Source organism: Camelus dromedarius, chromosome 29, assembly GCF_036321535.1.
Source record: "Camelus dromedarius isolate mCamDro1 chromosome 29, mCamDro1.pat, whole genome shotgun sequence".
Lineage (NCBI taxonomy): Eukaryota > Metazoa > Chordata > Mammalia > Artiodactyla > Camelidae > Camelus > Camelus dromedarius.
Window position 1 is genome coordinate 14,883,306 of NC_087464.1, and position 16,568 is coordinate 14,899,873.

General features: G+C 45.2%; 1 protein-coding gene across 4 annotated transcripts in view; it reads right to left on the reverse strand.

Moving 5' to 3' along the window:
* Positions 1–16,568, reverse strand: part of NTRK3 (neurotrophic receptor tyrosine kinase 3) — a 335,000-nt gene that overhangs the window by 23,015 nt on the left and 295,417 nt on the right. The window contains exon 16 of one of the 4 annotated variants that reach the window (XM_031440537.2): positions 3,261–3,335. The exons of the other annotated variants lie outside the window; for them this stretch is intronic. Coding sequence (XP_031296397.2) covers positions 3,261–3,335 — 75 coding nt within the window. The remainder of the gene's footprint in view (positions 1–3,260; positions 3,336–16,568) is intronic. 4 annotated transcript variants of the gene reach the window in all.

Below are 16,568 nucleotides of genomic sequence, written 5' to 3' on the forward strand. Positions count from 1 at the left end.
AGGGAGACTAGACAACGGGCTATAAGCAGTAAAGAACCAGGATTTGACGGGGCAGCTTTAATCCAATAGCTGGAAGACCACAGGGAGACACATTCAAGTGCCTGGAGTATATTCTTAAGTGTCGCTGACATTGTGATGGTTAAAAAAAAAATCTTTGGTAAATGACAGAGTAATAACTTCTCTCTATCCATATGACACATGTTGTGAAACTGGAAGAGACATTGCCTTGATGTGCATTGAGACCTCTGGATAAATATGTTACAGAAGTCCAAGGAAACACCTGCATCACAGGTGGAAAGATCCCCCTTTAGCATAAAAGGAGAACGAGAGAGGGTTATCAGCTATCCCCAAATAATGCTTCACTTTGCTACGGCAGCTCTCTCTGGTGCATGCCAATAGTGGTTTGCTTGCCACATTTTACCAGGAACCTGTCTTAGGCATAAAATGAGGTTCTATTTAATTTTTTTTTCTGGGAAGTATGTAAATGTACATCACAAATAAATACAAGGTCACAGAGTGATATCGATGTTAAGTATAACCATAATAAGATGTGGTCCAGAGACATCCTGCTTCCTGCTAATAGCAGTCCCAAGACTGGATGAGGTCAGTCTGTGGGTTCCCTTCACAATGGCAGGAAGGAAGTTTAGGATTCTCTTCAAACTCAACTCTTCACTCAAACCCCTTTTGAAAAAACTTTTGTCCGGTCTCAGACACCCACATGCATTCTCTGCACCCCTATTACCTATACGGAGCGGAGACCCACGCGCCGTCCCTCCTTCCAACGTTCGTGAAACCCGGGAACCCAGGACGCCCAGAAGTCAAGCTCCACCCCTGCCTCGGATGGATGCCACAACAAGAAGACTCGCTCTCATGCCCCCCAAATCGTCCATGCCTGTGCCCATCCCCGATGACAATGACACACGGAGAAGCAGCAGAAGTTGCTGTACCTTCATGCACAATCAGCAGGGACATCTGCGACCAGCCGGACACGACGGCTCCCCATCCAGCCATGCAAGTCAGCCCACCCGCAGCACCCGAGGGCAGCCTGGGGGGTCCTACCTCTCTTTTCTTTCCGTCACTTCCTGCCAGCTGGTATCTATGAATGGACGCTGCCTTTACCAGATAAAAGGCAGGATTTCAGGCTGAGCTTGACCTGGATTTAAATCCTGGCTCTTGTAGCCCCACATTTAAATGCCAGTGTTCTAATCCCTAAAGTAAGGCTATTATAACTTCTTCATGAGAACAGTACAGATTAAATAAATGAACTTACTCAGTGTGTTTCCAATGCTATGGCCACGCCCCATCATTCCTCCTCAATTTTTTTTTTGTTGTTGTTGTTGTTCATTCTGAAGTTTGTGAGTATTTTCTTGCTTTGGATTCAGAGTTTCCAGATCTAACTTGTTTCAGAAAATTGTAGCCAAGCCATTAAAGCCTTCCTTGGCTAAATGACATAAACTAAGTAAACTAAAATACATTGTAGTCTTTAGGAAACTCAATTGCTTTGACCTCCCTGTCTACAGCTGTGCACACACAGACACACACACACAGACACACACACAGCCGCCACCACCACCATGACTACCACTAAACATTTCTTTTCCTCTTCTCCGCTCTGTCTTCTAAGGACCTCTTATTCTCAAACATACACTATAGTTTATTTGATCTTTATTTTCTACCTCCCTTATTAAGGGCAGAGATGTTTGTGTATTCACAGCTTTATCTCTAGCACCTGGAACAGTTCACAATACATGAATAGATTGATTGCATGTCCCAGTTTCTCGGGGAAGGTCCCAGTTTATGCCTGTGGCATCTATTTAGTCATTAGTAGCTTCTCTTTTCATTCTTAGAGATGTCCAAGTTTAGATAATCAAATATACATAGCCAATGCATACTAAGTATTTGTTGAACTCAATTAATAAATTTGAGCAATTTGGTACTTTAATTAAACCCACCAACTCCTGAAATCACGAGCTTTACCCTGATGTGACAGAAATACATACGCTGTTTTAAAAGCATGAGAAGAGAGTGATTAATCTCTTATATTGGTCCTGCTTTCAAAATTCTCCCAAGACTAGCAAACATGCTCTGATAAACTCAAGCTCTACCAGCTGTTGGCCTTGAAAAGTCCTGAACATTAATGCCTCATTGGTAACGGTGCCAAGAAGAGATACCTATAAAAGTGTGATCCTGAGAGAACTTGGGAGCCTATGCCTAATTTACCTCCCTAACCAAATCACGGGATAAATGAATGGGATTGCGAAAGCAGCCGCAGTGCACCTGCCCGTAAGACTGCAGCGTCAGGATAATACCACGCAATAGAAACCAGAGGCTTCTCACTTAAAAATGAACGACAACACACCTGTCAGTGTTTGAAAACAGCGTCTGGCCAGTGGGAAAGCATCTCGAGGTGGCAAGAAGGACTTGTGTCTCCCTAGTCTGGGCGAGATTTTTAAGGCTGGGTAGGTAAATGCTGTGGTTCCATTTTCCCAAATGGACCATTCTCCAAACAGAAAGAAAAAGCCCCTAGGCAAAAAGTGGAAGGAAGTCATCCCATTCTGTCTGATGATCAAGGCAAGACAGATGGAACTTTGACTACCACAGCAGCATGTCCATCTCCACGCCAGAAACTACCATAGAAATGAAAATGGGGAGGGGAAAAAGCCTCGCTCCAACCCCTCAATACTCAGGGATGTGACTCAGTCATGCAGCTCTGTAAGGACTACCCTGAACATCAAATTCCTCAGCCTGAGCATCACTGAAGTCAACGGGGAGACCTCCAGTTCTTCAGACCCTTTATCCTATGTGGTGTTCTTCAGCTCCTTAAAGGGAGTCTCTGATGGAGGGCAGGCACCAACGTGTATTACAAACTCAAGGTCACACTTCCTGAAATGCAAGTAAGCAGCCAAACCACTGTCCATGCAGAGCCTCCAGCCTCTACCACAGCCACAGGCCTGGACAGAACCCCTGGCAGCCGCATGGACTCTGGCAGCTCGCCCAGCTGTGCACCTAATTTAGCAGATCATGGCCCCTCCACCCCCCCCACCATGCTTCCTGCCCATGAGACATCCAAAGCACATCAACGGCTTTGGCAGGAAACTTCCATGAAGGTTAAACGAAGCCCCCGTGGTGGGAGTCAGGGGAAGAGAGGTGGAGAGCGGCCCCAGCCCATGGAAGTTCCTCTCCAAAGTCTGCCAGCTGGTGGTTTGTGTGTGGACAGCCCTGCCCAGCCCCCTGACCCCAGAAATGAAATCCAGACTCACTGTGGAAGCTGCCGATGCTGCTAGCCTCTGCCGCTGCCATGACATGCTGAACGGGCCCTTCTGGCATGGCCCTTCCTGACAGCGAATGGGGGAGAGAGGGGGTGGGGAAGAGAGAAGAGAGGGATGAAGGCAGAGGAAGGAGGCATGGAAGGATGAAGGAAGGGAGGAGAAGGGAGGTGGGTATATCTTTAACTGAATGGCATGTCCCTCGTGGCCACAGTCTCCAAACAGCTCTCCCACGTGACTGGGGAGAAAAGCTGATCACATCACCCCATCTCCCAGCCCTCACCCAGGAGTCCACCCAGAGACGCTGCCCATGGCTCGGCAGACACACCATCACGCCACTCCTAGCACATGGCACCCGGCTTCTTCCTTTGTGAGCCGCCAAGCTCCAACTGGTTTCTCTCCAAGGGTTCAGTTCTATTCCTGCAAGCGTCCCAGTCCACTGACACCCTGAAATAAAGTGGATTTTATCTAGAATTTTTCTCCTTTTAGGTCAAGAAATAGCACCTTCTTCAAAGCCTTCCTTTGCAAAGGAAATATTTGTCCTTACTGTCTGAAAAATCACTAATTCATCACTACTTTTATGGTTTCTCTCCCAGATGCCCTTCCCTGCTTTTCCAATTTGGAAAGGAGATGAGCTAGCAAGATGTCATCTGGGTGGAGCCTCAGCCTTCCTCCTTCTTGCTGTCAACAGAATCACCCATGCACCTTTCTCATTACCACTTGGGAAAAAACCATTTCCCTCAAAAGGCCTCTTGAGAAGACAGAGTCAAGAAGGGACTGAGGGTGACTTAGCAATGGTATTTCTCAAGCACCTCCCAGATCAAGAGCTGTGTGCAAAAGACAAAGGACACAGCTCTGGCTCTCAGTCAAACTAGAGGCAGAGAAGCACAGGGATGACCCAAAGAGGAGGCACATTCACCAAGCAACACATCTGTGCATGTAAACCAACAGGGTGATGCCAAGGAGACCATCCCGTGAAGATGATGATGGCTGTGAGGAACTGACAGAGAGAAAAAACAAAGAAGGAGATGAGAGAAAGAACACATGGGAAGCTGGGAAGGGAAGGTGTTATGGGTTGAATTCTGCTCCCCACTGCCCTACCATATTCGTATGTTTAAGTCCTAATCCCCAACACCCCAGAATGTGACTAGATGTGGAGACAGGGTCTCTAAAGAGGTAATTAAGGTTAAATGAGGCCATCAATGTAGCCTGTAATCCAACATGACTGGGGTCCTTAGAAGAGGAGGAAATTCGGACACAGACATGTATGGAGAGAGGGGAGACATGTACATGGAGAAGATGACTGTCTACAAGTCAAGGAAGAAACGAGCCCTGCCAACACCTTGATCTCGGATTTCCACAGCACTTTGTTATGGCAGCCCTAGCCAACTGGTGCCAAGGTCCTCGTGCACCGACGGAAATGCGCAAGTGCCACTGTGGAACGGGGGACGGGCTGGCTGGGTGGAACCCCGGGGGCTTCCTGAGGGAGGGGTCGGGAAGAAGACTGGCAGACTACTCGAGGGCCCTGGAGGGCAGGGTGAGCAATGTGTATTTTTGAGAAATTAGTATTGACTTGAGGCTTTGAACAAGCAGATGGAATGATGACAAGTTTGAGGAGTATGGGTTGGATGGCCCTGGGACTTAGATGCAGGTACTGATCCAAGTATTGATCTGATCAGGGTGTGGATTAAGACAGTTCCTGCCAAAACCTAAAGAACAAGTGACACTGAGGTGCTATGAGGAAAAGCAGAGCAGGATTTGGGGAGGAATTAGGTATAAATGATGAAGAGACAGGTTCAAAAATGACTCCCCTTTGGGGAACCTCCCAATAGAGTTTTTGTTCATGCCGACAGACTACTGAGGAGCACCTGTCTGAGAAGTAGGGGATCGACGTGGTGAGTTTTATCCCCAACAAGCCATGTTGCAATCGCCAATGAACTCTCCAGGGGAGACATACAGATTAAACAATCAAAGAGAGAAGAGGTAGAGGCTAAACGTGTCATTTCAAACAGCTTCGGCCTGAAAGCAAGAAGAGGTTATAACCAAGCGAGTGTGGGAGGTTTCCAACCTAGATGTCTAAAATGGCTGCAGCAGGACTTCCAATGAGAGGAAGGAGAGAAACCAATGGAAGAGGTGCTAAGGCACTGAATGAAAATGCTAAGCAGTGGGGGAGTGGAGGGGTGGGAGAAGGAACCGGGCAGGTATCAGCAATGTCATCCAACAGTTAGTTCAAAAAAGGATTAGACTTCATAGAGGAAAGGCATCTGAATTTGGCCATGGTGAGATCATTAGTGACCCGCCCCCCTGCCCCGCCAAAATGCAGAGTCAAGGAAGAGGTAAGATCAGAAGCCCTAAACTTAAGACAGAAGATGAACACAACCTATTTCAGTAGTCAAGGAGACAAATGAAAGTTGGAAGGGGAAGAAAGGGCAAATGAAGATTTTTCTTTAAGGGAGAAGAGATCATGGCTTTTAGAATAGAAAGACTTCAAGAGAGAGTGAGACAAGCATAGTGACAGGGAGAGGTGGGCTAGACACAGGGCAGGTGACAGGTGGTGAGGTGTGAGGGAAGTGACAAAGAAGGCAGATGTGTGAATCTGTAGATGCGGAGAGGGAGAGCCTGGCCTAATGTTTCAAGCATCCCAGAAATACGTACTTGGCACAGTTCCTCGCACATGCATAACAGTTCCTTAAATACTGTGACACTTTGCACCTGTCTGAGCACTTCCTAACTCAGAGCTGACTCTTAGGATCTGAGAACTGAAAAAAAAAAGCAAAGCGTTGAGGTCATCTACCGCACTCTCACCTCCAAAGCATGCATCTCTATAACATCTCTAAAATGCGGTTATTTGGATTTTCAGGAAAATCACTGGAGGTGGAGAACCCACTCTAACAGGGTGGTCCAGTCCATTTCCACATTGTAAGGGTAACTGCCTGTGGCTCTGAGCTTCACCACCTTAGATTTTTCGAATCTTGCCACCCCTGTCGGTAAGGGGACGTGCTGTATAGCCCACTCACCAGACCAAAATGGTGGGTTACAATCCCTGAGGAGCGCATCCCTGAATGTGATAACACCCTGTTTTGTTATTTCTGATTGTCCCAAACTGCAGTGCCCTGGAGTAGCCTCCCAGATCAGTAATTCACCAAGAGGTACACCTGTCGCTTTGTTTATTTCACCTTAAATTAATGGAATGTCTACCTTGTACCAGGTCTGGAGTTAGCCACAAGGATATATGATTGGTGCAGTTGGGCATGGATACTGCCGTTCCAGAAATCCCAAGCTACTGAGAACAAATATATGTCAACAGATGTTTTGAGAATACATTCTCACAATAAACACATTAAAAAGCCACTTCCTGCCACACATTTTGAGCTACTAGGGCAGCATTCCTCATCTCCAGTCACCACCTCCCCTGTTCCTAGCATCCCTTCCTTACTCTTCAGCTGCACTGAATCTGTGTTATATTTTTGGGCCTACACTTGGCTCAAACCACCTAGCTACTGCCTGCTTTATCACTACCCTGGACACTCCAAACTCCTTGAATTAGGGTCTCCCTGTTTGCTGTGGTGGCCAGCCTTGCATCACCCCAACTGTTTGCCTTCTTTTCATCTTTGCCACAAAGCCCTACTGGGGAAAAAAAAAACCATGGAACTAGTTTACTGTAGGTTCACACTTCTAACTGTAAATTCTACCTAATCTCATGGAGATTGTACTCCACAGGTATATCGTTTAAAACTTCTATTCAAAATGACCTTTTCATTCTTTAAAAAAAAAAAACTTACCTAGGAATAAGAATATGGAACCTAACTCTGTCCTGCCCTAATTGTTTGTGCAATCTGAGGAATACCAACTAATCTCGCTGAGCCTCAGTTTACTAGTCTGTAAGTAGCAATAATAATGCTGGCCTGGTCAACCTCAAAGTATTTGGATGATGTTCAGAGAGAAACACGGGAACTATGAGACCATTCTTGTCTTGACTCTACCACCAAATAGATACATGAACTTGAGAAACACCTGCTCTCTCTTTGAAGTTCAATGTCCCTATCTGTCAAATAAGGAGGTTTGATAAGATGACCTCCAACTTCATTTCTAGCCAGGATTTCACGAGTTTGCCAGTGTAGACTGTTCTTGCCCAAATTTCTGGGCGTTTATCAAGGGCTCTCAGAAAATACTTAAGAACAAAAGAGGTTAACGGATGCAGAAGAGGAGTCCAATCGGCTGGAGTCATAACCATGGAATGACTATATTCAAAGAATGCTGATAATCATCAACATGTGCTTGAGAGCAGGACTCTAGCAGCAAACACAAGTCTTGAGCTCTTCAATTTTCCAAAAAATTAAAGATCTGTTTAAAGTCATCACTGGTATTCTGATAAAAGTTGCAGATGGCACAGAACTGGAAGGGAGAAGTGTATCTAGGCCACAAAATACCCTGGCAGAGTGAAACAGGAAACCAAATCTATCAAGGACTTGGCTTTTTTTTTTTTTTTTTTTTTTTTTTTTGCTGTACATAAGTTCTAAAACAACAACAACAAAATGCTAAAGTGAAGTGTGTGAAAAAGGCCAGTAGAAGATAATTTAGGATATTGGGATACCAGTCCCATTGATGTGAACTTGGGCAAATAAATTAAGCTAGCACCAGTAATGCCAGTCCACCTGGCAAACCCCTCCCTCTGCGCAGGTCCTTTGATACTGGTGCATTCAATAAACTCCCACCCCTGCCTTATTACAGTCCCTCCAGTTGTGAGAAGCTAAGGTCAGAGCACAGTTAAAAGGGTCCGTAGAATCTGTGAATTGAGGGCATTAATCAGGATGGGACAGTCTAGGACTGGAACAGTATGACAGGTACCAGCATCCCCTTTCCTATACTCAGGGCAGACATCACCTGCTGATCTCACATGCTTTTTCACTGACTCTTTATGCAGCCACAAAGCTCTTCTCAGCATTTCACTCCAAGCAATCACTACCAGGCATCAGAACTGGTACCTGAGATCTACTTGCCTCCCCTAGGGCACATAACACTTGGTATCAAGGCAATTAGATTTAAAAGCAACAAAGGAAGTCATTTTTTAGTTCTGAAGGAAATTAAGTGACACAGAAAGCATGAGATACTCTGACAAAAAAATGTTTGGAAATCAAAAAATTACAACTGGACCCTTTAAGATCAGCATAAAAATGGATGAAAACATGAGTGTACATCCAAGGTTGTCTGAAAAAGCCCGAGTGCCTTCCAGGCCATCATGGCTCAATTGAACACTGATTGATGCAGATTAAAAAAAAAATGTGTCTTTTCAGAAGAGGCCCTGGCTGATCAGAGAGACCTGTAAAGGGATAGTCATGGAATTGGATGGTGGCAATCTTCATCCCCTTCTGCTTCAGTCAGGGAAGAAGGGAGGATTTAGGCAGAAGACTGGGACACCAAGGTGTCCTTGTTACCAGATCAGTAGAGATATATCAGTCTTTCTTAGCTGGATGACACTGACCGTTTGATTTGTCTGACCCCCTTGCTCTGATTTCTTCCTCCTTAAGCAACCATCTCGTGTGATCAAGCTTCCCACACAGGCAGGCTGAAGGCTTTGATCGCAACGCCTTTTAGTAATCTAGTCCCCTGTGTGCATTAATAAATTGTCCTCCTGGTGCTAACTGCAGTCTCATGGGTGTTTTAATAAGTGTAAGCCATTCTCTCAGGCCTTTTCACTGATAAGCAGAGTTTGGGCCTTTGGCAGAGAATCAGATCCTGCTGGCTTTTTTCTTAGGTGACACCACCATTGTGTCTTCCAGCATCCCCACATACTGACTATTGGTGCCTGGCAAGTGAGGACCTCTAGGGTATATTTAAAAATGCTTTGGCTGTTATTCCTCACCTATTACAAACATTTGACATATTTTTAAGTTAAGCACTTTTATTAAGCACTTTTTATGTGAAATATCACTGTGATAAAAATGGAGTGAGTTCCTTTGCCTTCAAGGGAATTTGTATTGTGGAGAGCTTCAGGACATGCAGGTACCCAGATGACTCAAGGACATAGATAAATACATACGGGGATCCACACGCTGGGGATTGACCCATAGGACAGGGAAATTATCAACTCAAGAACAAACTAGGTCACAACTCAAAGGTCCATCCTGGCTATAGAGGCTGGAGAGCATGACTCAGTGGAGAAGTAGCCAAGGTTGTCATAGTGATTGGCAGAGCGGAAGAGATGGCGTGTTGACCACCACTGCCAATCAAGTTTGGAATGTTGATGAACTTGACTCAATTTTTCCAGACTGCACATGATCATTTAGCAAGTAGACTATACTGTTGATAATGGTGATAATGGTGGTGGTGGTGGTGGTGGTGGTAAAACCAGCAGCACCCAAGCCAACAGTTCACAAAGCTCTTAAATGTCCATTATCTCATGTCACACACAGTAATGAGCAGTGGCCATCATGTTGCACATAATAAGAGAGAAAGAGGAGGGAGGACTGGACTTAAGCCAGCCTTGTCTCTATCCCCAAGCATATGCGGTTAAAATCTTCCTCTAGGGCAACAAGGAGCATCAAAACACCATGGCTTGTAACTTTAAATTATTTAAAATTTCTTATGCAGACGGCCCCCAGATTACAATAGTTTGACTTTACTATGGTGTGAAAGTGATAGGTATTCAGCAGAAACCTTACTTCGAATTTGGAATTTTGATCTTCTCCTGGGCTAGTGATATGCAGCTCGATGCTCTCGTGATGCTGGGCAGTGGCAGTGAAACTCAGCTCCCAAGTCAGCCATGAGATACACCTATAACCATTCTGTACACATGCAACCCTTCCGTTGTCCCCTTTCAGTATAGTGGTCAATATATTACATGAGAGATTCAACACTTCATTATACAACAGCTCTGCTGGATGATGTTGCCCAACTGTAGGCTAATGTAAGTGTTCTGAGCACGTTTGAGGCAGGCGAGGCTAAGCTATGACGTTCCATAGTTTAGGTATATTAAATTCATCTTCGAGTTAATGATATTTTCAACTTACAATGTGTTTATCAAGACGTAACCCCATGGTAAGTCGAGGAAGATCTGTACATAATTTCTACCTTATTCACTTACACAGAATAATAATTACCATCTATTGAGTGCCTAATAGGCACCAAGTAATTTGCATACATTATCTTATTTAATCCGTACAAAAGAAGAAATTGCTCTCATTTTTCAGATGAGGATCCAAGGGTTAGAGAATTTAAGAAAACTTCCTAAGGTCACATAGCTCATAAGCAGAAGCTCAGGAGTTAAAGGAATATCTATGTACCGGGCTCCAGAATTAGTGGGTACTTTGCCCACTTTCTTGTGGGTTTTCCCCATCCCCACCTCGGCTTGGTCCTGTGGGACTAGCTAAACCTGAAAAATAAACAACCAGGAGTAGAAACTGTTTAAAATTCTGAGTTTCAAATGCTATATTGACCCAGTCCTCTGCTTCTTTCTCCTCCTCTTCCTGTTTAGACTCAGGTGGATCACAGAGTCCTGGGCTTTGAGGATTATGAGAGAAATACAATCCCCTACCAGGAGGAAGTCAGGGGAACACACTGTTCCCTTTACATGCAAATACCTTAATTATAGCTGGCAAAGAAGATATTTGTATGGAATTTTATGGATCTTTAAATGTTATATATTCAGTTTGCCATGAAAAAAGGATCCTTTAGACTTGAGGAACCCAAACAGGGTCTCTTACTCTCGCCACGGTTAAGTTATAAAGATGCTGCCATTCCCACCCTCCCCAGGAGCAGAGAGGGAAAGAGTGAATCAATATCCAATTCAGGGGCCTCTTGCTGCTGCCTTCCCTGTTCCTTTCTTGAGGTTGGGTTCCAGTATAAACATGCCTCAAGTTCTTGACACGTTCTGATGAGAATTCTCCCTGTCCTTTTTTCCCCCCAATATCGGTCCCCATTGAGCTGAGGCTGACTATGATAGCATCCATCCCATGCCTGCACCACTGTCACTGACAAAAGAAAACATCTAGATTTCAATGTTACAGGGAGATGAAACCAAATTTTGGGGACCACTGGAAACTGCTTTCAGAAAGAGGATATTAATTTTGGGCATGTCAAAGGAGGGAGATATTTATATTCCACTGATTCCCCTTGTAGCAAATAAAATATAACCAATTACAGATGAAAAGCACCAGGCCATTTTGGTCACTGAGCTTCTTCTGAGCATCATCCTGAGAGCTAGAATATCTGTTTCATAATATACACCGTGTTTATCTCCTCTAAGGATATAGGACAAAAGAGGCTTATCTTGCAGCAGGTAGAGTTCTGGTTAGACGTAACTGAGAACTTCCCACTTCCAAAGGGTGTTACCAATTAGAAAGAAAAAGATACATCTCTGACTGATAATAGCTTCCCTTTGCCACAGCTGGGAGGAATACGGGGGAACCTGGGGGGATTCCGGGAGATGCGCCGGAACAGAGCGAGCAAACCATCTGTCTGGAATGATTCTGAAGCTATTCTGCCTGGGGCCACAGGGGTCAAACAGATGACACTTAAGGCTCCTTCCAGCTTCATGTGTCTTTAAAACTGAATGATTTGGCATTTGTTCATCTGTTGCTAACACTCTAGGGACACAGAATAGACTAGGTGGCCTGAAAGATGCAGTTGTAAAAAAAAAAATCCACCCTGACCGTCAATTTCACTGTTACTCTTTTTCAAGGTTATGATCCAAAAATGGCAAGAGGCTTTGAGTTTCCAGATCCTAGCCTTCAGTTCACCTTTCCTGGCCCTGCTGGTCCCTGTGGTGTCTCTTCCATACTCCACGGCTACCACCAGGGCACAGGGCCTTCTCGCCTCATCCCTGGACCGTTGCCATGGCCCGCCTTAGTGGCCTCAGTTCCCAGCAGTCTATCCTACACGCCACCGCCTGATGACCTGTCCACACACAGCCTCATTTACGCTCAAACAGACGAGAAAACTCCCGAGACTGTCTTTCAGCTACCCACGTCTGAACAGTTCACCTTTCAAGAGCAGCCAGCCACTGTGGTCCCGTCCTTCCACACATCTTTCACGTGTCCTCAGCGGTGGCCAGTTGAGTGGCACACCCTTCTAGAGCACTCTCCCAGCCTGCCTGCCTCAAAGCCACTTTCACTCCTTTGCTCACCCCTCTGACAGCACTGTCCTCCTAAAATTCAGCCCACTGACCACCCCAAGTCATCCCTCTAATTACATGGACTTTTGAATCTGGTAATCCTATTATGCTATGATGGAAGTACAAATTTTCATCCCGTTTTGTACTCCCTATGAAAACGTCATGTCCTTGGGAATATAAATGCTCGATTCATTCTATTCATCCTTGCACATAATTTGTGAATGAACTGAACCTTGTCCCCAATGCATGGACCTTCTCAGTGGCAAGGGGATTTTTGCACAAGGGGAAATCAGTCAGCGTGGGTGAGTTTAGCAAGTGTACAAAGTGGACCACTCATCCTAAGGCTCTAACACCGATTTTTGTTGTTGAGGAAACTCAAGGTCTTGAACACATCACCAACCCTCTCTAACGCTTATCTGTACAGTGGAGGCGAATAATCCTTGACCTCTTACTTCTCTGGAAGGTGTCAGAAGACCCTCCTCCTTTCCAGACAGAGCACTAAGGGTGTGAAAGCTCAGAGCCCCACCATCCGCACGTGTAAAGCGAGTGTTTCTCCTTCAGCTGGTTTGAGTGTGAGCACTTACATGATCGTCTAGGGAGCCACAGGAGGCCGGAGAATTAGATGGGATTCAAAAGCAGAGTTATTCATCCACCAGTTCCTTGCTGCTACCATTCTTATTGTCACCACTGTCACTTTTAGGTGTCACTGGAACACATAAGATCTGCCCTGGATCTTAACTGGGGAGCCTGTTGAAGGGGTCCTGATGGTCAGCCCTGCAAAGCATGGAAGCCCCTCTACAGAAGTGATGCAAGAGCCCCATGACCGGGGGCAGGCAAGATGACCAAATGCCATGGCGCCTTTTCTTACAAATCATTTAAAGCAGCTTTATGTCTGTCTGTCTGTCTGTCTGTCTGTCTGTCTATCTATCTATCTACCTATCTATCTATCTCTCCATTGAATCTCTATCTTGTAAGGGTCCATTGGACAAAAAAGTTTTACTGCTGTAAGAAAAGATATTGTGTCAGAAAACTATACATCTAACCCAACCTTATGAGTTGAGAGTGGAGAACACCGATTAATCTAAAGTCAATATCACCAAAAGTATGTGAGTAGCTGAACCAGAACCCAGACCTTTAAGCCCCATCCAGGAAAAGGAGCAGTGACGCCATCAATGGACTTAAAGATGAAGCTGCGAGATATCCCTCAAGCCCTCAACCACGTTTCCATGAGGTGACAGAAAACAGTGCCCCTGGTGTGGGCAGCACCTGGGCAGAGCTGAGAAGCTTTAAGACAAGGAAGAAGACAGAAAGTGCCCACTTTTCATACGATAAACTTAGGTCCATGGCAAGAAAAGTATTTATCCCATGTCAACAGTCATGGTAGGGACTGAACATAGACTTCCTGCTTCTAGTCCCACATTCTAGTCACCACCTTAGTCACAGGTTGGCAAGACCCCACAAGCAAAGATGGGAGGGGACTCCCCAGGACTAGCACTCTTAAGCCCCTGGGGGAAAATGCCCAAAATAACTTCTTCACCTCATTGTTAGAGCCCTGTTTTTTTGCACCTCAACCTCCTGGTCATCATGTCCTCTCCAAGTCATCACCACACTGAACTGCTGGAGTGTTCTAGAGCTCAAAACACGATCCCACCTTATAGTCACTTCTGTACTTTGTGGAACGCTGGAGTTGCACTACCACTGCGGTGGAATTAAGCGTAATCTGGTCTAGGAAGGTTGGAAGTCTGAGAGTGTTGAGATGGAGAGAAGAATCCAGGTAATTCACATCAATGAAAAACATTAAAGTCTGCCCAGTAATTTTTCTGCCACCAGGCTGATTCTTGTTCAATTACACTGAATATTTCAAAAAAGAAGAAGAGGGAAGAGCAGAAAGCTAATTTCAGTCGCTAAACTAGGTCCAGCTATTGTGGGGAGAACCTATTTCAAAACTGAAGGCTTTATTTTATCAGGAGGAGGAAAAGGAGCTTGGATATTGAACAGCTGTGGACAGAGCAGTAATAGAGACTGTTGGAGATGACTTTGGCTTTATTCTTGTATCTTCAGCCCTGTCTCCCTCCTTGAGCAAACCAAGCCTCCCACTCACTTGTCATTACACATGAAACTTAGTACCATCGAATAAAAAACCTAAAAAAGACTATGGAATCAGAATCCAAACTCTAGATTTTACAGATGAAAGTGAAGTCTCTAACTAGCAACATGGACACAGAGTTGGCATTAAGACCAAGATGTCCTGAGAAGCAAGCCTATCACATCAAACTTGGACTCCAAAATGTCTGATATTTTGCAGATAATTGGTGTGCAAATCCTTTGGCTTTAATCAAGGAAACCAGGTTGTAATACCTGTAATTAGCATAAATCTATCCCCTACATCTTCCTCCGTGTTCATTCCCTCTGCAGCTTTGTGCAGCTTAATAGGTCTTAGCATTTAAGTTGTTTTCCAGAATCCACTCAAGATGTATGTGCTGTGGCACCAAGTCCTACAGCAGACAGTCAGGCAACTAAAACTCTGAGCATGCCCAGATGCCTATGTTCTAGCTGTGTCTCTCAGTCAGCAAGGAGCACCCTCTCCCAAAGCTGAAGAAAAGAACAAACACATGGCTTAGGGACTGGGAATCCAAGCCTTTCTCTAACCTCCTAATCTAAGCTCTATCAGAGAAAGTCAACTCTAGCCCTATCTACTTGCTATCTAAAGATGGCGGCTAACGACTGTATGATCCTAAAAGATTCTTGTAAGAGTCTGGAGTTATACATTGCTCACAAAATAGGGTTCCCAGCAGCTTCTTATAGCCCATCCACCTGCTTCCTACAACACAAGGAATTGTGGAACCCTGGGGCCTCCTGAAAGTGAATCAAGGGTTGCCCTGGGGGCATAGAGGACCAAAGAGGAGACTATACAATAGTTCAGTGGATCCCCTCACCCCTGCTTCAAGCACAGAAGTCCCACTGCCCTTGAAAAGCAATTTGGCTAAGCAGTGTGGCATTCTGGAGAGGCTCCAGGGGCAGTGAAAACGCTATTAGTGAAAAAACTGATAAAATCCAAACAAAGGCCATAGTTTAGTTAATAATTTGTACCAGTGTCAGTTTTGATAAATGAACCATGGTCAACAGTACGGAAAACTGGGTGAAGGGTACATAGGAACTCTCTACTATCTTTGCAGCTTTTGTGTAAATCTAAAATTACTCTCTGAAATAAAAATATATTTTTTAAAATAATAAGAAATGGGAAAATCACATTCCACAGGAATGGAATACAAACCTTCCTTCACTGTTCTCTCCAGATAAATAGAAATATGAGTAGCAAATCAATAGGATATTCCCCCAAACAGCAAGGGAATGATCAGCCCCAGTAACTGGGCTCTGGCCACTGGACAGCTTGCCTGTATCTTCTGATAGTCAGAATCACTTTTTCTACCACGGAGCCTGGGTCTGCTAAGAAAACCTAAGCCTGAAACCACAGGGACGAGTTCAGCTAAACCTCTTTAAACAGGGCCAGCAACCCTCATGGACCAGTATGTCCAACTGCTGATCTTTCCCGGGCAGTTAAGCAGGGTTTCAGGTTTCCCTACTCTTGGCCTCAAAGGCAGGAACTTAAGATTCTTAGGGTGGCTGGCAGCCACTTGCCCAGGTGGAGATAAATGGAGCTGCGAGGAACTTGCCTGCTTTGCTCTGCTTGAGGTTTCCAACCGGTGGGACACCTACTGGAGTAACAATCCCAATAGCTTTCCAGCCCAAATCCATACCCTTTCCTGGGCATCTGTCTACCTAGAGAAGCAGAAATGAGTAGCAAGAGTTCTGCCCTAACACTCGGTCTCTATCTAAGGGCTCTCCCTACTTGAGGCCAAGGATGAATTCAGTAGTCAACAAGACTTTGAGGCGCCCAGGCTCCTAGGTCAGGTGGCTTAGTCATCAGCCAGCCGTCTTGTTACTCATAGAACCAGGGGGAGCCTTAAAGGTTGTATGATCAAGTCTCAGCCCCGGTCTAACCTCACGTCCTGATTTAACTAATTAGGGGACTTCCCTCCTCCTACTTGGTCTCTGGATCTCTGTCTTATTCTCTTGGGACTGACATGCTAGGAAACTCATTTCCATTGAGCCCATGAGCCCTCGACGTCTTTGGGAAGATTCTAGGAAGCTCTAAGCCCTGAAAAACCAAAACCACAATAAAAGATCTC